Source organism: Capsicum annuum, chromosome 10 (assembly GCF_002878395.1).
Source record: "Capsicum annuum cultivar UCD-10X-F1 chromosome 10, UCD10Xv1.1, whole genome shotgun sequence".
Classification (NCBI taxonomy): domain Eukaryota; kingdom Viridiplantae; phylum Streptophyta; class Magnoliopsida; order Solanales; family Solanaceae; genus Capsicum; species Capsicum annuum.
Genome location: NC_061120.1, coordinates 101073240 through 101095308, shown reverse-complemented (window position 1 = coordinate 101095308; position 22069 = coordinate 101073240). Strand labels below are relative to the sequence as shown.

Sequence of the window (22069 nt, the reverse complement as noted above, 5' to 3'; positions counted from 1 at the left end):
GTTTGGTACAGGGAGATACTAGACCTCTTGGTGGTGTTGGTTTTCGCACGACACTGATGAAAAGTGAAACTACGTGAATCAGATCTGAGGAGTCACCAGACCGACACATGGAACTATGCAAATTATATCTAAAGGAGTCAATGGAAAGACGCACGAAACTACCACAAATCAGATTTGAGAAGTCACCGGAGAGATGCACGGTGCTACGCGAATTAGATATGAGAAAGTAGTTCGGAAAGATGCATGCTGCTATGCAACTCAGATATGAGAAAGTAGTCATCGAAAAGATGCACGACGCTACGCATATAGATATGAGAAAGTAGCTACCGGATAGATGCACGGTGCTACGCAAATTTAATATGGGAAGCCACAGGAAAGAAGCAAGGTGACCAATGTTTGCTAACATGGTGGCATATATGGGTAATAGCCGCTCGCGGGCAGCGGAAGCTCTTTGATTCTACCAAGTTTGTTGAGGCTCTAATACCATGTGACAAATATAAGGAAAGAATATTATTGAATTGTTGTAACTATATTATTACAGTGAGACCCTATTTATAGACACTACATTTCAATCCTTTTCCCAGTAAGACACTATATTACAATCTTTTTTCAAGTAGGATTCTATATATACTCCCTCCGTCCCATTTTATGTGTCGCCATTTGACCGGGCACGGAGTTTAAGAAAAAAGGGAAGACTTGGTAAAGTTTACCAAATTATCCTTTATCAAAAAATGTGTCAATATTTTTTTTTTAATTAAGTGGGACCAATAAGGGTAAAAGGGTAATTGTGTCTTTAAAAAGTTGCCTAATAAGGAAAGGCGACACTTATTTTGGGACGGACTAAAAAGGAAATGATGACACATAATTTAGGACGGAGGGAGTATTATTTTTGTTCCTACTCATATTCTAACATAATTGTAAGAATCATTAGTTGGAAAATTTAAAGAGATCACTCCATAAAGGAAAAACAAATAAAATCTACTAGTGATTTAAGTTGTCTAGTCAGTTATACCTTTTTTTAAGGAATGTATAAGATTGCAAGGATTATGATGTAAACAAACACTTTTAATGAAAAAGTAAAGGGAAGATAGTATGAGTATATGACTGGACTTAAGAATTATCAAGACAAAATAGATACAACGTGAGTAATAGGATATGAAAAATAGTTTTCTTTGATCATAACCCACGCAAATCTCACTATGAAAGGACACTAAACGCTCATTCTGATATTCAGCAGTTTGAAAATAAGCGCTCCCTCATTTATTTATGCCACAGAGTTTAATAATGTAAGAGAGACTTATGAATCTCGTGATCTTAAACTAAAGATGTGTATAATGTATGCCTTTTGAATCCTGTGGTCTTAAGCATGCTGTGTAGGATGAATTAAAGAGTCACTAAATATAAAAAGTGGCCTTTTTTATAAATAAACTAAAAAGGAAAGTAATACACATATATTGAAGGGGAACCTTGGAGTAACTGTTTAAGTTGCTGTCATGTGACCAGGAGGTCACGGGGTCAAGCATTGGAAACAACCTCTAGCAGAAATGCAAGGTAAGGTTGTGCACAATAATTCTTGTGGTCGGGTCCGTCCCCGGACCTTGCGCACAGTAGGAGCTTTAATGCACCGGGCCGCCCTTTTTATCATGGGATAGAAATGTTTAGAAGTTGGCATCATTTTTCTACCTAAAGACAAAGATTACATTTTGTCTTTCTGAAGTACTCTAAATCTAAGTTGTTCGGACTCGGGTGCGGGTGCCCGATATGGGTACGGATCTAGAGGTCGGATCCTTCACGGTCTCAATTTAAAGATTCAGGGATATGGATCTAGGGATGGATATGGGTGTGGGGATTAAGTGAAAAATAATTAAATATCTAAAATTGGAGTTATAAAATATAAATTATATGATATTATGTTAAAAACTTGTGGAGAAAATATTGTTCAAGAAAATTCTGAAAGGAGATTAAAAAAAGGCAATAATATAGAAATTTCTATATACAAGATATTCATTTTCTTCAATTTCACCTTAGCTTTTGTTTTGACTATAAAATTTCTTAAATCTGTCGGGACTTTCCCAGTTGATTTAGGTCAAAGTACCCAAAATCAGTTGAGCAGATGGGGTAAGAATCCTACGCCCACACCCACACCCACACCCATGTCGTGTCGACACGGGTGCGGCACCGAAAGTGAATAGTCCGAGTAACTTAGCTCTAAATGGCTTGCTTGTGAGCTATCACAATCTTTTTGATGTTATCCATAGGGCGAGTTGTCAGAAAGGATCTAGTTATGAAGAAACACTAGCTCGCTTTGTCAAACATATAGGTAGTCCATTTTCTTTGAAGTGATTGGATGCCCTTCTTCCTATATGTTGTTTTTAAATGAAGAAATAATGTTGCTGCAATATCTCTACCTCTGCGTTGCTCACAGGTGGATATATCATTTGTATGGCCACTAGCCATGCATGTGCTAGAAGTTGATTTTGAAGTAATTTTCGTCGAGTGCTGGAGCTGGTCAACTGAAAAGTTGTTAGGGAATCATTCGAAAGTGTAACTGAGAAATCACAAAATCACAGTTGCCGAAAACTAATTACGGCAAACAGTTATTTGGCTGTCACGGGATACCGAACCATGTATTATTCCGTTGACTAGAAATGTGTCCTAGTTTGCCATTCTTTCCCAGTTGTTTTAAACTATATTTGCGTAATTTTTAAATTTTTTGATAATTCCACCTAGAACTGACATCCTGTAATTTGAATGTCCTGCTGAATAATTTAAATCTAATAAAACTTTGCTTTATTGAGCTCCAATCAAATAGGATACTGAGACACCTCCTCCAAGGATTACATCAAACTTGAAGCTGAATTTGCAGTTCCTAAGATTATGGAAGGTCAGTCTTGAATTAATGTCAGTGGAACCAGATACTAGATTTAGTATATTACTTTCAGCAATTTATGTTTAAGAAAAATCCTTTAGGAGTTCCAACAGAGAAAATCCTGTACTCCAAAGCCTGCTACTAGTTATCGTAAGAAGAAGGTGGAGAAGGAAGAACTGCCAGAAGATGAAGAGATCTACCGCGATCCTACATTGGCACTATACTAGTAAATATTTTCCAGGTCTTGTCTAGAATGAGTTTTCTTGTTTCGTAAACATCATAATGGGTGAATTGAGAAACTACTTGTTTTCTTTGAACTTTCCGTAGTACTAATCAGGTACTGGATGCTGCTGTTCCTGTCTTGCTTGTTGATGGATATAATGTGTGTGGATATTGGTCAAAGTTGAAGAAGCATTTTATGAATGGAAGTCTTGACATTGCTCGTCAAAAGCTCATTGATGAACTTGTATCATTCAGTTTGCTAAGAGGTTTGGGTTTTCTTATCCTTCAGTGTGCCTGTTCTTATGTTGCGTAAAATCTTGCTAGAGCACATGTGGTCTTGCCTAGCTCTAGAGTCAAATGAACAAAGCTGTCTTCGTATGTCCTATATGTCTTGAATTCGAGCCGTCGAATCTGCCACTGATACTTGCATCCGGGTAGGCTGCCTAATCACACTTCCTTGAGTCGAAGCCCTTCCCCTACCCTGCATGAACGCGGGATGCTTTGCGCACCGGGCTGCCCTTTTTGCATGTGCATCTCAATAATCACTCGAAAGTCTGATAATTATCCTTGTAGCGAATTCCTTCTTCTTATACTTCTATTTTCTGAAGTAGTTTATTTGATACAGATTCTGCTACTCTTTTCTATAAGATGGCTTTTTCTAGCAATTGCTATATCTTTTTCTAAGCTGTAAGAGTTTTCTTCTGTTTTCCATCAGATAATTGACATCTAGCACATATTGAAATAAGCTGATAGAAATCCCATATTGTCAAAACTAGTTGCTCTTCGTATTATTCATGACTAATTACTTGTCAATTGTAAATGTTGCCATCTCATTTCAGTATATTGCAGAGGTGAAAGTGGTGGTTGTATTTGATGCCATGATGTCTGGAATACCTACACACAAGGAAAACTTTGAGAGGTAATTCCTCTTAAGACGATGAAAAGAAACCGCGTAGTTACGTTCTGAGGATATATTTTTGTGTAATGGAGAGGCTTTTGGAATTTGCTATTATTTTTCTGCTTGTTCTGTCATTACTTTAGTTTCAACTTATGAAGACAGATTCTTGTCCTCCTTTCAGGAGGTAATATGTGGATATGCCATTGCATACTAATGCTGTATGCTATTGATAGAATATAATAGCAAGTCGGTGACATATGCTTGTAAAATATTCTTGTGCCTTGACGTGATATCGTGTTTATTTCATATTTTCTAGTTTAATTTATTCTTAATTACATGAAGAGAATGCACTGTTTCCACCCTAAACTATAAACGACATTGCTGACACGCCTGAACTTAAAGGGGGTCCTATTACCCCTAGACTAAATAAAACTGTATTTTTGGCAACCTTAGTGCCTACGTTGTCCTTCAGTACGTATGTACCACGTAGGCACAAAGGTTTCCAAAAACACGGTTTTCATTAGTCCGGGGGTAATAGGGACCCCTTTAAGTTGGAGTGTGTCTCAGCAATTTCGTTTATAGTTCAGGGTGGAAACAATGCATCTTCTTTTATATGAAAACCAATAATAAACATCTGGACCACATGAAAAAAATACTCCCAGGGATACCAAGGATCTTTTCTCTCCTATTTTTTTGGACTAGAAGTTTCATTCTGTCACCGATCTCCGACAATATAACCTTTCTTTCTTAGCCAGTCAATATGCACCCACTGTGATTATTGCTTCAATCCCTCTTCTAATTGATTCAAGGCAATGACAGAAAACTGAATTTATTTCAATGCGGATTTTAAGTCTTTCGACAGTACAAGATGGAACTTCGACAATACAACTTGGTTCGACTGGGTTGAGAGAACCAAAAAAAGAATGCGTAGAATAACACTGAGTGGGAAGAAAATGGAGTGGATTTGTCATATTCGCAAAGAAGCATCAAACGACAACAGGAATCTGGTATGAAGATGGAGGACTCAGGACCAAGCTTTAGCTGTGTTTTATGGCACCAGTGTATGCAGAAGGGTTTTTGTCCCTTAATGGTGAGGTTAGAGAAGTTATTATTGTCCGGAGTTGGAGAGTTGTCGATAAATGCTGGATGGAGGGACATAGCTTTAAAGATTGAAAGCTTCATAAATGCTTACCAACAGTGTATGGTCAATCAGCCACCAATTTAAACTATCCCATACGCTAGGGCGGTTGAGAGCAGTAAATAGGAACAAGACCAAATTGTAAATTATAGAGACTCTAAGGGGCATCTGGGGAGAAACATTACTGGAATTTTCAGAAGAGCTGAGTCACCCACACTAGCCGATGTGAGAAGGTGGGCCTCCTCCATCTGGAAGGAAGCTTTTGGAGTTAACATATATGAGGTGGCAGGGCACATCTTCCTCTTTGAGTTCCCAAACAAACACATGCGTAGCAAATACTCCAAGGAGAGTGGATCCGGAGAAAATCGATGGTTCAACTACAATGGTGGTCCCCTTTTATTGGTTGCATACCCTCCCAACACAAGAGAGAAACAACCTAGATCAGGGCCATGGGCTTACCCCTACATCAATGGTCTAAATATACATTCCAAGAAATAGGAGACAGATGTGGAGGATGGCTAAGAATGGAAGAAGAAACTGAACTGAGGAACCATCTCAAATGGGCGCGCATCGAGGTCAAAGGAGACGGTAGAATAATCCCTAATGAAGTCGCCGTTACAAGAGAGTTACATCTTTAGAATCCCGATCTGGATTGAATAAACCACCTCTTTCGAGAAAATTTAGGTTGAAATTCCGGCGAAAGCGATGCGGGAAACAGTGGAGAAGAACGAAATCCTAGAAAAGGGTTTTACACAACAATCGCTCTTTGACAAAAAGATAGGTATTATCTAGTGAACTAAAGCTTCTTTTGATATTATCAAGGAAACAACTGCGTTGATAGTTGTCGACTAGAATACACACGTGGGGTGCGGTTTTTTTAAATCTAACTCACGCGAGGAACGCACGAATAGCTTAATTCATGCAGATAACAACATAGGCACCTCTAATTTTGGGTCGGCCCAATCCTAACAGAAGTTTCAGCAAAAGAAGTCCTCAGAAGCCTAACCCAACGTGATTTTTATAGAGGATCTATGGGAGGAGATGATGATGCTGAGAAACTTTTCACCAAAAAACACCAGTAAAGAAACGAAGGGGAGATTCAAATTTCTTCTATAGATGAATAAGCCTTCACCAGCGAAAATAATAAGTTGGAGTCTACGAAAATTATTAAAGAGTTAAGAGAGGAAAATTAATGTGAGAGAAAGCAACGGGCCCAAGAATTGGATGGATCAACAGATTATGATTGCCAATTCTAGTATGGGAGGTGATACCAATAGCCACAAAAACACCCACAAATATTATTGAAAAGGGGAAGAGCACATCAATCTGGGCGCAACAGAACATTATTGAACTTGGGAAAATGTTTGGAGTTGATATCAAGGGCCAGAAATAGGAAGCTCCGGAGCTTCTTATGCAAATAGATGCCTGCAGAGGCCAGAAGGATTGAACCATCTTCAGAAATCAGGAAAACCAGATTCAAGGGTGCCGAAGAATTAAAAAACTTAATTTCTTTCGATTTTAAGTTAAAAAACACTGAGGGTAGGAACAAAGGGTAGGGTGTTCACAACCTGAATCATGAAGCTCAAACTAATATCTTGGAATGTAAGGGGATTGAATGATGGGGGAAAAGAAGAATAGTGAAGAATTGTACTGATCAATAGAAGAATATAGTCTGTCTCTAGGAAACGAAGTTACAGGGGGGTACACGAGATAGTGATGCAACTATGGGGTGGGAGATGGGTTAAACATGCTTGTTTAGAGGCCAGTGGTACAAGGGGAGGAAATCATTATGCTCCAAATAGGGGTTCATACTTTAACTTGCAGTTTTGAAGCTTTTCTCCAAGAATTCAACTGCCACATTTAAGTTGTTTATGCTCCTAACTGTAAGGTGAAAAGAAGGGAAGTGTGGGATGAGTTAGGGGTCGTGCGAGGTTTAGTGGAGGGTCTTTGGGCTGTATGTAGAGATTTCGATCTGTGTAGGTTCCCGACAAAGAAGAGGAACTTTCAGAGGAAGACCTCTGCCATGGCTGAATTTTTTGAAACTATAGAAGACCGGGAGCTCATTGATCTTCCTTTCGAAGGAGGGAGTCATACATGGTTCAAAGGTGACACCAACAACACAACCTCAAGGATAGAATTCTTTTCTCCATATTGCAAGATCTTATGCACAATCCGTGCACCTCTATGATGACCCCCAACTGGTGACCGGTGACATACCTCTAATATGTTCATCATTTCAACATCAAGTACATATCTTTGAACCACACCATCTGCATAAACCTGAACAAGTATGAATCATCCCAAAAGAATTTCCTCACCTTATGCATGAAACCCTTTCGCTGTTGAAACAACATATCTTTCGGAACTATATCACTTGCCATATAATTGGCAAAATCTGCAAATCAGGGAATTAATTTTTGTGATGCTGCCAACACTTGCTCATCTGTAAAAGTATCATCAATTTCAAGCTAATCCCCTAATTTCAACATTGCCTCCTTCTCATGGCGTGATAAATGGTCGGCCACCTGATTCTCAGTACCCTTTCAATCCTTGACCTCAAAGTCAAATTTTTGCAACAGAAGTACCCATCTAATCAACCTCGTCTTTGCATATTTCTTCGCCATAAGGTATCTAAAAGATGCATGGTTAGTATGCATAACAACTTTTGTTCCAAGCAAGTAAGATCGAAATTTCTCGAATGCAAACACAACAAGGAGCTCTTGTTCAATCACAGTGTAATTGTTCTAAGCAGGATTAAGTGCTTTGCTAGTATAGTAGATGGGATGTAAGATCGTATCTCGCCTTTGGCCTAGGATTGCACCTAGCGTCACGGCACTAGCATCACATATAACCTCAAATGGCAAGGTCCAATCGGGAGATACAATAATCTGGCTGAAATCAACTTCTCTTTCAGACACTTGAACGTCTTTAGGCACGCTCATCAAATATAAATTTTACTTCCTTTTCCAACAACTTGCACAATGGATTTGCGATTTTAGAGAAATCCTTGATGAATCTTTGATAGAAACCTGCACGCCCCAAAAAGTTACAAATGCTCTTCACAAAAATTGGTGGAGACAATTTTTCATTCTCCTCAATCTTCATCTTGTCGACCTCAATCCCCTTCGTTGAAATCTTATGACTAAGCACTATTCCTTCTTTAACTATGAAATGACACTTCTCCCAATTCAACACCAAGTTACATTCCTCACATCTCCTTAAAACAATCGTGAAATGTGCCAAACAATCATCAAATGAGTCACCCAAAACTGAAGTCATTATGTAAACCTCAATAGCGTCCTCCACCATGTCAGAAAAGATGGACATCATACAATGCTGATAAGTAGTGGGAGCGTTACATAGACCAAACGACATCCTCCTAAATGCAAACGTCCTATATGGACAAGTGAAATTGGTCTTCTCTTGGTCTTTGGGGGCGGTAGAAATCTGATTGTACCCCGAATAACCATTAAGAAAACAATACAATTCTACCAGCAAGACGGTCTAACATCTGGTCGATGAAAGGTATAGGAAAGTGATCCTTCTCGAGCCATGAATTTCGCTTCTTATAATTCATGTAAACTCTCCATTCGATGACTGACCTCATAGGAATTAACTCATTCTTTTCATTAAGTACCATAGTGATTCCACCCTTCTTTGGCACGCACTGGACAGGGCATACCCACTTGGTGTCAGCAATCGGATAAATCACGCTTGCATCCAACCACTTAATGTTCTCTTTCCTCACAACCTCTTGCATGGGCGAATTCAATCTACGTTGGTGCTCAATGCTGGGCATATAGTCTGTCTCGAGTTGAATTTTGTGTGCGCAAATTCCAGGTAGAATTCCAATATATGTCAACAATATACCATCCAATGGTTCATTTGAACCTCTGCAAAATAGAAACTAAGGCCTTAACTTGGCACTCAAATAAATCAATTGTAATGATAATCGATAAAGTGTTGTTGGCCCCCAAAAATACATAATGCATATGAGACGGAAGCGCCTTCAACTCCAAACGGGGAGCACATAACGCAGATGAGACGGAAGAACGTTGAGCTCCAAATGGGCGGCTCCTCAATAGAAGGTTTAACTGGTGGAGTCACTCTATTCTTAAGATCAGGATCTAGCTTCTTTGGTGCATAAGTTTATAAACCCCTACCAACAAGTGCGCTCGCCATCTCATCATATTTATCAATGTTATCACTGTTAAAATTCATGATTACTGCCGCAAGTGCCTCAACACCAAGTCTGTCCTTAATAGGATTTACCAACTCATCCTCATCCACTATATTTATTATTAAGATCACGCGCATGTCATTTGTCTCTTTCATGGACTGGCATATGTTAAAAGTAACTTGCTCATTATTCAATAAAAACTTCATCTGCCTAGTTTTCATGTCAACCGATGCCCATTCGGTTGCAAGGAAAGGCCTTCCTAATATAATGGAACCCCAAAGTCAACCTCACAGTCAAGGATGACAAAATCAGCTGGAAAAATGACGGATGCAACTCTTACCAAGACATCACACAAAATTTCTACCGACTTTTTCATAGTGCGATCCACCATGAGAAGTCTTATTGAAGTTGGTTTAGATGATCCTAGCCCCAACTGTTTGTGAACGGCTAGCAACATCAAGTTAATGCTAGCACCCAAATCACACAATGTTGTCGCGAAATTGAAACATTCAATAGTGCATGTGATCGTGACGCGCTTGGGTTTTTCTTTTTAGTCCTTTTCTTTGTCACCAAGTCATTCATAAATTTTGCATAGCCTGACATTTGTTCTAAAGCCTCCACGAGAGGGATGTTCATCGACAATTCCTTCAACATTGAGATAAACTTCGGCTTTCTTTTTCAATCTTTGTGGAAAAGGAGGAGGAGGTCGTGGAATGAGTTTCAATAATGGTGTGACCTCTTTTCTTTCCCTATGTCAGACTTAACCTCTTTTTCAACAACTAGATGCTTCTGAGATGCATCCACATTTACCACCAAATTCTCTGCGTCATTCTCATTCACATCATCAATGATCACTGGCTCGCCCCCTTTGTCATCAATCATATGCATAGGTGGGTCAGTAGTAGCCTTACCATTCTGAGTTGTAATGATTAGGTCAATGATTAGGATCGGTGTTGCTTGAAAGTGTGCCCGGTTGACGTTGGTTCAATGCGGAAAACATCTGCCCAAATTATTGCTCAAGCTGTTTAATGATGGTCGCATGAGAGACAACCTTTTGGTTCATTTTCGGAATGTCGCCCTAATCTCCTTAAGGCATTTTTCTTGGATCTCCGACCCTTTAAAAAGTTTCGCTAGCAAAGTTACCATCCTTGAATTTCCAAACTCAGTATCACGGTTCCCCGATGGAATGTAAAGGCCACTTTTGTCTTTATAATCATCTGTCTGCTTTCAATCACTATCTTTGTCTCTACTCCTATCTCTATACCCAGATCTATTGTAGTTGTTTCTATAGTAGTTCCGACCTTGATTCCCTTGTCTAGAATTTCAATTATCTTGATTAGACCCTTGACCCTTGGATCGAGAACTCGCACCTCTGTATCAAGATATTTAGTTGCCTTTTCAAAATCCGAATCTTCATATCTATATGCCTTACCTCGTGCACCCACTGCATTGACCTTTTACGCTCCAACTGTCGTAAATTGCTTAGTAAGCAGCCCAATCTCAATCCTCAGCTATGACACCTCGTGAGCAACTGTTTCATCTAGTGCTCCCTGCTCTGCGGAAGATCCAATTGCGTAAGTGCCAACTAATCTGTCTTCCTTTTGAGTATGCCAGCCTCGACAGGTTTTTGTAATTTGATCCAAGATCTCAGAAGCATTCTCCTATGGTATATTCATGAAAGCTCCACCAATGATAGTGTTTGCTACAACCTTAGTGTTAACATTCAAGGCTCTGTAGAAGATCTCTAGCAAGTTTCTACCTGTTATCATATGGTTTGGAACACACTGTAGCTTCTTCTTGAACCTCAACCAAGTCTCGTAGTGCCATAATTATCGGATGTTGTATATCTCATTTTTAATTGCAGCATTTTGAAAGGTGGGAAAAATCGGTCCAAGAACTAAGTCCTCAGCTCATTCCAGGTAGTAATAGACCTACAGGGCAATTCACCTAATCATAGAGAAGCTTCTCCAGTCAGAGAGAATGGAAATAGCCTCAGTAGGTATGGTAAAATTATATGAAGTGTAGATCCCGACAAAGTTCATAATATGCATATTTGCATCATCAGTAGGGAGGTCAACAAATACCCCCTTCAAATTCAGCAGCTGGATCATTGCACTCGTGATATCAAACTTAGTACCTTGAGTCAATTCTGGTGAAATGATTGCACCTGTCTTAATTGGCTCCACATAAGCTGAATCTGTCTCTTGCTCTTCATAAACAAGGAGATATGGTTGTAGAGGTCGCTGTCCCTTATTTCTTCTCACTCTGTCCCTTTCATTAAGCGCAGCTAGATGATTTACCTTATCTTGTCTAGCCCTCTCTTCCTTTACTGCTCTCTTGGCAGCTACTTGCCTAATATTTTCCTCGGCCATTAACCGAGCAGTGACTTGTTCCGCAGTCTCTTAACCATTATGCTGTTGTAGTGACTGATTCAATATTGCTGGGTCATTATGAATACCCTCGAGCTGGGCTCCTTGATCATGAACTGCTTCGTTAACCATTCTTCGATTGTGTCTTAGAGTTCTCTCAAGCTTCGTATCAAGTGGAATCAAAGGATTGCCTTGACTCCGCATACTGGACATACAACAGTTTGTGCCTTAAAAATAACACAAAATTAAGTCAGGAAAGAACCACCAACCCCAACAAGCACACTCAAAACAATTTTGTAACCATATTTTTCTGTAATGGCGTCAAAATTTGATGTCACCCAAATTACACCTCCCCAAAAGTATAAAGCGGTCCCTGATCAAATATAGAATCCATCAAGGTTGGGGTTGAACCCACAGAGAATAGGTCGAATTTCTATCGCGTGTTCAAGTAGTTGGCAAATAAGTAAAAAAGGGGGATTTTGTGAAACAAAAGATCAATAATAACAAGTGTTGATTTGTTGGATTTGTAATCAGTATGAGGCGGGCACTGGGATTGTGTTCCTCAATAATTTCATAACTCCATAGGTTCTCCATATTTTAGTGATCTCTGGTGGTATTTGATATGCAGAGTCGATAGATTATATATCATCTAACGGACTAAATTACGCCCCTTGTAGATGACTATCCTTAAGCATAAAGGTTCATGTGTCATGGGTGTTGCATTCTGACCCCTATCTATAATTTCAATATAGTCTTTCCCGTTTACCGGGTCAAGGCTAATTAAATGAAGATAACTTCAAGTCTTGTTGTTGATTCACTATTCCTATCGGGTTATCCTTGCTAAAGTCCAAGGTAGAAATTGGACTAATTCCAACGCCTGCACTCATTAGAAAGTAGCCAATCCAAAAGAAATAACAATAAATGCCCAACTACACATTTTACTTCGAACACTACGTTGTTAATCCGTCATGGTTCCCACAACTTTAGTTGTAGTGTTTAGCTACTCATAATTGCAGTCACATACAAAAATTCATAAATGAAAACATGAGTATGAACTTAAAATAAGAATAGTAAAACTCCAAAATCTCAACTTGAATTAAAACCCTAGAATCGATGTTCTTTAAATCACAAGAATATGCCTTAGAATCTCACAATATAATGCTGTAAAGTATGAAAGTGTAAACTCGTATAAAAACCCGATATGTGTATCTATAGACAAAATAAAACATATCCTAATACAAACAGAAAATTTGGGTCGGTCATCTCGCACGTATGGAAGTTATGATCATGGTTCGATACCACGATTATCCTTTGGTGCTCGTGGTTTCATCATGGACTTTGTCGGCTACAGGTCTTTGATGGTACGACTCTCAGTATGTCTCCATTTTATCAACTTATGATCGTGTAAAACTGTCGTTTGATCATCTTCGCTTAAACTTCTGCAACCTTCACTGATTCCTTTGAATCCCACGACCTCAGGGTAAGGTCGTCACTTCTAAACACGATCATGGGAGCTTCTCGTCTGATGATGCTCACACTTAGTTCCTGGAGCTTCGTTTTTGGGCCTGCCTTCCTACGAACCAATGGTACGATTGCATGATCATGGTATGGTTGTAGGATGTCTTCATCTGATCAACTCTGAGTGTCACTTCTCTAATTTTTCCGACGGGGCCCAATGTCCGACCGTGGTTAGATCCCACGGTTGTGGTAATGTTCGTCTAGGCAGATGTTAGTCCAAAGTCTAGCACTCCACCTAGTGTGACTTGTTTGACATGCAAACTCTCAAAAATCCGTCACATCCGCGTAAACATACCCAGGTATTCACCATTTTAAGTGTCTCAAGTGCCGTGAATTCATGGCACATTAGAAAGTAGTCACTGAAAAGATGCATGGTGCTACACAAATCAGATATGAGAAAATAGTCAACCGAAAGCGCGGTAGCTCAATCTTTTGCTAACATGATCATGGTCAGATAGGCAGCATGAGTAATAGCTGCCCGGCGGCAGCGGAAGATCTTTGATTCTCTATGAAGATCGTAGAGGCTCTGATACCATGTGAGAAATAATGGAGAAAAAATATTATTGAATTGTTGAAACAACATTATTACAATGACACCCATTTTACACACACTTCGTTTCAATTCTTTCCCAAGTAGGACTCTACATTGGAATCTTTTTCCAAGTAGGATTCTATATACTATTCCTGTTCCTACTTCATATTCTAACAACAACAATTGACTTGATCCAGGGAAGACAGGATAGATCATGGATGCAGTTTTGATTGCAAATGAAGCAGTACATTCAAGGCTGTCTAAAAAGAAGCCTGGAATCTTATGTAAGCTGGACATGGAGAGGGCTTTTGACCATGTGAATTGGCACTTTTTGCTCAACACTCTCATAATAATGGGAATTGGGGGAAAATGGATTAGATGGATCAGTTTCTGCATCTCTTCTATAAAGTTTTCTGCATTAATTAATGGTGCTCCTGAAGGCTTCTTGGCATCCCAAAGGGAATAAGACAAGGGGATCCCTATTCCCCTTCTTATTCATTGTAGCCATGGAGGATTTGAACAACATGATCAGGACTGCAAAATATAATGGTTGGATCTCAGGATTTGAGGTGGCTACAAATTAATGGAGACGGTCTAGAGGTGACATACCTCCAATATGCTGATGATACCTTTATTTTTTGCGAGGCAGAGAAGATAAGATACCTAAGAGTGATTCTAGTACTCTTAGAAGGAATTTCAGGCTTGCATATCTACTGGGAAAGAGTCGTGTCTATCCCATTAACCCAGTCCCTAACATTGATCTCTTAGCCTCAGTTCTAGGAGAAGTGGGAAATCTTCCTTTTATCTACTTAGGAGTGCCTTTGGGGGCTAAAGCAAATTCCAAAGATATATGGGATAGGGTTATAGAAAAATGTGAAATGAAGCTATCAAGGTGGAAAGCTCTATATCTGTCTATGGGGGGTAGACTCACACTGATAAATGCAATGCTAGATGCCCTCCCAACTTATATGCTCACCCTCTTTCCAATTCTAGCTATTGTTGTACAGAGGCTAGAATTTGCACCAGGAGAGAACAGTGGAAGATATGTGGTCTCTTCAACGTTGGAACCTAGTTTTTGGAAGAAACTTAAATGACTAGGAAATCCCAAGAATGGTTGAACTTCTTAAAACTCTTGAATGCGTCCAAGGGCCAAAAGCTGGGATGGATAGACTATGGTGGAGTGGGCACATTAAAGGGGATTACAAGGTTAACTCAAGATACAAGCTACTAAATTGGGCAGGAGTGCAGAACAACTTTTGGCCATGGAAACAAATCTGGAAAGCTACAATACCTTTGAAAGTGGCATGCTTTTCATGATTGTTAGCTAAAGAGGCAGTGGTGACGCATGAGAATTTAAGGAAAGGAGCAGTATCTTAGTTACTTATTGTTGTCTGTGTGGAGAGGCAACAGAAACAACAGGACATTTGTTCCTGCATTCCAGTTACTGGCCAATTATGGAAGATTTTTATCAATCTCAGAGGTATACAATGGACAATGCCTACCAAGATTGTTGATACTCTTCACAGTCGGGAGGAAGCAGGGATTGGAGCCAAAAACAAGAACATTTGGAGAAGCATCCCAGCATGTATACGGTGGACTGTTTGGAAGGAAAGGAATGCCAGAAGGTTTGAAGATAGAAGTAGGACAGTACAGAGGATAAAAAATGACTGTATTTTGCTTTTGTGTTTTTGGAGTACAAAGAAATCTCCTATAGTTGCAGATGATATCCTAGATATTCTAGAGTCATGCTAGGAATAGGAGTTCCTTTGTTCTCTTACTAACTTCTTACTGATGGTAAAGGGTTTTTGCACTACCTAAGTGCTGGTTCATAATACAAATGTTACTTTCTCGAAAAAAATAAAATTATATGAAAAACAATTATTAGTTTGGAATTGAGTATACTTCCAAGGATTTCTTATTGTGGTTATTTATTGTCTCTTATTTTTCCAACTATTGAGATGTTCAGGTGACAAAAGAAGAAATCTGATTTCATTATCATATTTATCATGTTCATTGATATTTTATTCAGAAACCAAACTTGTAATGGTCAATTTCTCTAATGACAGTCTATTTATACATCTACTTTTCAATTTCTTAGTTCTTGTATCGATCTACTTGTCCTGTTGAATCTCTTGATATGCAGTCCAGTAGTAGAGTTCCATGACTTGCTTCTTCGTTTGCAGCGTTGATGTGGTATATTCAAGTGAAACGTGTGCTGATGCATGGATTGAGAAGGAGGTGAGAATGTGATGAAGCTCAATTTTAGAGAAGATTTATCATTTTTATTTTCAAGTTGGTGGGTAAATGACATTAACTATGTGTTAGTACTAGAAGTATGTTATCTTGATAACCGTTTTTGATGGTAGACTGTCTTTCTGCAAGAACAATTGCAAAATTACTGCTCATTTGCATTAGAAGTTAAAACTGAAAAGTTGAATAATTTCTTTGACTTAATAAGGGTTGATGTTCGTCCGTTCTAACGTTTTTATCCGTGTCACATAATACAGTGCAGATTTTGCTGTAAAGATTGTGCATTTATTGGATCAAGATGGTGCACTTTGGTGCTTATCCTTTAAATTTCTTTTACAGTAACTATGTCTAGTTTATTCCTTAACCAAATTAATGCATGGTGTTCACATGAAACCATTTTATATGTCCCAAGAATTTCCTTATCTATTGCTGACATTAGTGTTTGTACGACAAAAGGTTGAAAGGTAACTATACTTGGTATGGTTGAACTTGAAAGTTATCCTCTCCAGTTTTATGTGATCTGCAACACCTCCATTAGATGCAAGGTAGAGTGTACGCAGACCGTACCTTTACCTCAGAGATGAAGAGGTTGTTTCCGATAGACCCTCATCTCAAGGGAAAAAGTAGACCAAAGCAGTCCAGGAAAAGAATTAATAGAAGTACAAGAAACAGTCGATAGTAACAGGAAGTAACTTCAACAAAATAAGATGATAGTCAAAGTATAAGACAACAAGTAATAATATAAGTCGAAAGACCAAAAACTACAGGAGCAATACTACAACTACAGGTATGGACGGATAACCAGACAACACACTGCTACCTGCTAACCTTCTACCTTAATCTCTGTCTTCCACAACCTCCTATGCAAGGTCATGTTCTTGGTAAGCAGAAACTGCGCCATGTCTTGTCTAATCACCTCTCTCTAATACTGGGCCTTACAATGAATAACAAAAACTAGTTTGCTTCATGCACATACCTTTATGTGTAATATTTTGTTGATCTTCTATGTCTGGACTGATAGATTTGTTGTCCATAACATTGAAAGGTGGTTGCGTTAAGGGACGATGGGTGTCCAAAAGTTTGGGTTGTCACATCTGATCATAATCAGCAGCATGCAGCCTATGGAGCAGTAAGTACTTCTACCTTGATATGCAATCCAAAAGGAAAAGAACTATCAATTTACTTCTAACATTATTTAGTTTGTTATGGAAAGACGATGGTTGGGAATACGTTCCATTTCTTCTGTGGCTAAAATGACTATTTTAGTGTAATTTTTTTGAGATTAGTTTAATATGAAATGTTTGGAAAAGCTATCATCCTTTTTGGTTGGTAACTGGGTTGGGGGAGGCTTTTAGTTCAGTCTGGTTAGGCCGGCTATGGGACAATTTGTTCAACTATTAATTCAAATAGTTTCTTCATTTCTCGAGTTTCTTTTCAGGCTTAAACAATACACTTCAGGTTGCTCATTTTTCATCCATTTGTCAAAGGCCATTTTTGTTAATTTTACTTATCCAAAAAAACTTAAAATGAAATTTCAAGTGCATGGTTACTTGCAAGAATATTGTAAAAAATGGTTCTTGAACCTAACTCAACCCCAAAAACCAGCTCATGAGGAGATGGTTGTCCAAGTCCATATAAGGAGACCAATTACCCATTCATTTTTTCATGTAGGATTCTTGACACTCCCCCACATGCTCATGCCTTGTTAATTAGAGCATGGACAACATAATATGAGGCCGCAAGATTAGTGAATATAGAATTGGGATGGACGATTTGGGTTTAACTCAACTTCAAAAGCTAGCTCAAGAGGGAGGATTGTTCATGTCCGTATAAGGAGTCTAATTACCCATTCATTTCCCGACATGGGACTCTTAGCACTTATATTTATGAGGAATATGGAGATATATGTTTTATTGATGAAACTCCTCATAATATTCAGTTTCTCATTTACGAACTATTAATCACTTGGAAAAACTATATAAAAGTTGGGTTAATTTTGATAGTTTTCACAAACAAGTGGGGTTTCCAAGTTTATGAGAAAAAGTACTCCCTCTATCCTAATTTATATGAATCACTTTCCTTTTTAGTTAGTCCCAAAAAGAAAGACACATTTCTACATTTAGTAACAAGTTAACTTTAAAATGCTTATTTTATCCTTAATGAAATGATTTATGTCCACACAAATATCTATGACTTATTTTAGACCACAAGTTTTAAACGTCTTTCTTTTTTACTTAAACTCCGTTGCGAGTCAACTACCTCACATAAATTGGAACGGAGGGAGTAAAAGTTTTGAGATCCAAAGTGCATGTCGAAACAAAATTTCAACTTCAAACCAATGATTTCCAATCATGTTTTTGAAATTACAGCCAAAAAAATCTTAAGAATAAAGTTGCAACTTTCAAATAGATAAAAAGTCTGACAAAGGAAGTACAATAAGTTAAAATTGACACACTGGCTACTATAGAACAAGGAAGTGACTCACAACTGAAGCTGGATCTTGGCTGAATACTCACTTGCAGATTCCACTAGTGCTAGGATCCGACCAACACAAAACTGTGTAGAAGTGTAGTATGTGTTTGCCAACACATACCTAGTGAGTATAGACCGCCCCAAACAGTAGTGGCAAGTGTTACTAAAAAGTCAACCATTACATTTAATCTTTGCAATATATCAAGAGCAATAATTGGTAGAAAGGATAGGGAAAAAGAGATCTATGGCATTTAATAAGAAATATGTACCAATTAAGCAGCTAAAACAGTGAAGCACAAAGAATAGACTAGTACAGTTTGGATAATTAATCAAATGCAGGCAACAGATAAGAAATGCAGTAAAATCTTTATTATCAGAAACCACTTTTCACTCAGTTGGCCAACTTTTTAACAACCATATTGCACTCTGCAAGGGATGTACCAAGTCAATGACTTTTGAGGGACGGGTCCATATCCCACATGCGCATATCAATGATCTGACATTGCACAAACGCAATACTCCCATATCTTTGGATCAATATGGCTCACACGGTCCTCATCATTATGTCAATATCAAACTCACATGGTCCCCATCAATGTGTTGATATCGGATTCACTAGGTTCCCATTACTATGTCAATACCAGACTCACTCGGTCCCCAAATCTGCATATTAGAGCTTCACAATAGTATCACATTACAGAAGGAGTAGAGAAAGAAATAACACAATGTTTATCATATAAAAGCCAAAATATGAGTTTTGACAGATATTGAGATAAATCATGCTCTTCTGGTATGTAAACTAGTCCAAATTCATAATAAGACATATATCGTATGCGCAACTCATTACAACACAGGTAAGATAAGTAAGGCAATTTAGCATTTCAGGTAATCCTCTAAATTTCCTTTCAGGTAATCCTCTTTCAATACCCGATAGTCGCATTTATGCTCGTTGTGAGTTTGAGAAAATTCTCTTATTGAGGTCAAAGTCTTAACTTACCTTATATTAAGTGAGCTTTAACCTATCACGACTATGTTCCCACGTCCAAATGCGTTCAAGCGGCTCAACTATAGCCAAAAAATATTCAACAACTTCAAACAAAGCTGAGGAACCAATTCTTATAATTTAATATGTGGTCTAGGTCAGAGTCAACCCTAAACAGTTAAACCTGAGCTCCATGGTCAAACTTCAAAAAAATTTCATAATTGGGCTGCCCATTTGCTAAGAATTCCAAATTTATGCTTAGATTCCCAACCCTAGTTCAAATTGACATTCAAAACCTCAAATTATATGTTCTTGAACTTGGGGAAAATTTCTGCAAATTTGGACTTCAAAATCCATGTTTAAAGGTTCAAATCTAATTAGTAATCATGGTATATGACCAAAATTGAGTTTTGAATACTTGCCCCAACTCAAATGATGAAATCCGCACGTAAAATTGCACCTAGCTGAGCTCAAAATCCTTAAAAATTGGTGTTGTAATGAAGTAAAAATCCAAAAATTCTGCTATTGTACCTTGTTTTTTTTGTATAAGTATATACCTAGAAGAATTTCCCATTGTGTGCGTGATAAGAGGCCTTGCGACCGTGAAGTCCAGCGAGGCTCCTTCATGACTATGACCATGCCTTCCACAAATGCCATGACTAAGTTATACCTCTTGCGTGGTCACGACTCAGTGTTTCATGATCGCGAAGCATTCTGTTCCACTAGAAAAAATAAAATTCCTGCGCTGATGTGGGTTTCTGGTTCCTGTTGATTGATATTGATTTTATTGTTGGAGTCAAATGATATTTTATTAAATGTAATTGACTATGTGATATTGTCTTTCTTTATTTAGTCTTAGGACTCATTGTATAAGAATCCATGCTCATGGGTTGTATGCTCATCAAGAAATACAAAGAAACTTTTTCTTCTTCTTGAAATCTTCACGGTATTAGAGCTATTGCTTCCTTTTTGAGGTGAGTTATCTCCCTCGTAGCACTAAGGTTCCGTTTTTCTCTAAGATATTGATTTTCTCTCTCTTGGTTGGTTATGCGCAACACAATCTCCTCCAGCCAGTCCCTTTTGGAATTTTTTCCCATTTGGTCGCTGAAATATTCCAAATCAAGCGTATCTCTACCATTTTTTGATTTTTTCTGATCGTGAAATTAGCGTTCTGGTGCGGCAACTGGTTTTCCAACAATTTTTCCTGGCATCTTTTTCCATATCTCAAGTAACAGGTCTATTTTGACCCTTCCCATCCTAGTTCGGTAGATTTCGTCATGGCAGAATTCTTTTGACGAGTTCACCGATGGGATTTGGCAGGTTCCATCTTTTGAAGGTTATTTCTGTATTTCTAAATATCCCTATTTTATTCTGAACTAAGGATTATTACTTGTTCAAACTATGGATAATACAATAATAGATAATAATCATATATCTCAATTTAGTGTTGTAGAATTGGATGGTGCGCGTACATATCCTGCTTGCTTTTTATCAAATTTAGGAAATTGATTGGACATATCACTGGAGAAAAAAAACCACCTATTGTGATAGACTAGCTATTGTCAATGGGATTTTGATAATTCTCTTATGATGATGACATGGCTTTTGAACACTATGCACCTTTGAATTTCTAAGCAATATTTATTGCTTGATAGTGCTGAAAAGATCTGAAATACAACTAACTACTCTCACAAGGGAAAGAATACCCAAAGCTTTGCGATTTGAAGCAAAATTCATGCCACTAAGATAGGTGAGTTGACTATCACTGATTATTCCGATGTAAGTCGGTTATGGTAGGAGATTTACTATCATAATCTCCAAGAGAAGTTCATCGATATTGCAGTTCTCTATGAACATTTGGTTGAAAAGGAAAGGTCTATGACTTTATGGCTGGTCAGAACCTCGAATATGATCAAATCAGGGTTCAAGTTCTCGGTAAAATTCCCTTTTTTTCTCCTGAGAGGTTTTTCCAATATGTATACTTTAAAAGTCAGACTTGGAATATATTATTTATCTGTACTTTATTAATGGGATGGAATTTGTAGTGGGACGTCTTTTCATAGATCCCTCGTAGATCTTTCCATAGTTCCTTCTCTTGAGAGGTCAATCGGAACCACTTTAAGGATGTTTATTGACCCTAGCAACGCAATGTTCAGTGGTGGGGCAAAGCAAGGGATGCATTTTCATATTTTCAACATGAAGAGAGTCGATGAGGAGTCATGCTATATTTAGCAACAACAACAACAACAACAAACCCAGTGTATTCCCACTTAGTGGGGTCTGGGGGGGGGGTAAGATGTACGCAGTCCATACCTCTACCTCTGATGAAGTAGAAAGGCTGTTTCCGAAAGACCCCGGCTCAAGTTACGAGATATCAAACAAACACATAGTACAGCACAGCAACAGATGACATAACATAGATACTGCAGCCATAAGGAACATAAAACAGAGTAAAGCAGGAATGCAGGAATATAAAGCAGAGGAAAGCACACAGATTCGTAACAAACATGGAACACGGAACACGGAACAGAACGTTGAATACGGAAACATACCAGGAATACACCCCCACCAATTACCTCCCTACATTAGCGGCCCGAACAGGCCCTAATCCTCTGCCGTAATTCGCGTCTTCCAGACCT

At 38.4% G+C, this 22069-nt stretch overlaps 1 protein-coding gene across 8 annotated transcripts in view; it reads left to right on the top strand.

The window, feature by feature from the left end:
• The window catches only part of LOC107878985, a 60177-nt gene that overhangs the window by 8676 nt on the left and 29432 nt on the right, over positions 1–22069 (top strand). For 3 of the 8 annotated variants that reach the window (XM_016726149.2, XM_016726124.2, XM_016726147.2), the window contains exons 2-8: positions 2813–2884; positions 2971–3095; positions 3197–3357; positions 3941–4010; positions 15910–15964; positions 16234–16287; positions 17022–17105. In XM_016726149.2, coding sequence (XP_016581635.2) covers positions 2813–2884; positions 2971–3095; positions 3197–3357; positions 3941–4010; positions 15910–15964; positions 16234–16287; positions 17022–17105 — 621 coding nt within the window. Of the gene's footprint in view, positions 1–2812; positions 2885–2970; positions 3096–3196; positions 3358–3940; positions 4011–15909; positions 15965–16233; positions 16288–17021; positions 17106–17647; positions 17672–22069 lie in introns of those variants that run through there. The other 5 variants (XM_016726137.2, XM_016726168.2, XM_016726165.2 and 2 more) reach the window with 3 other exon arrangements.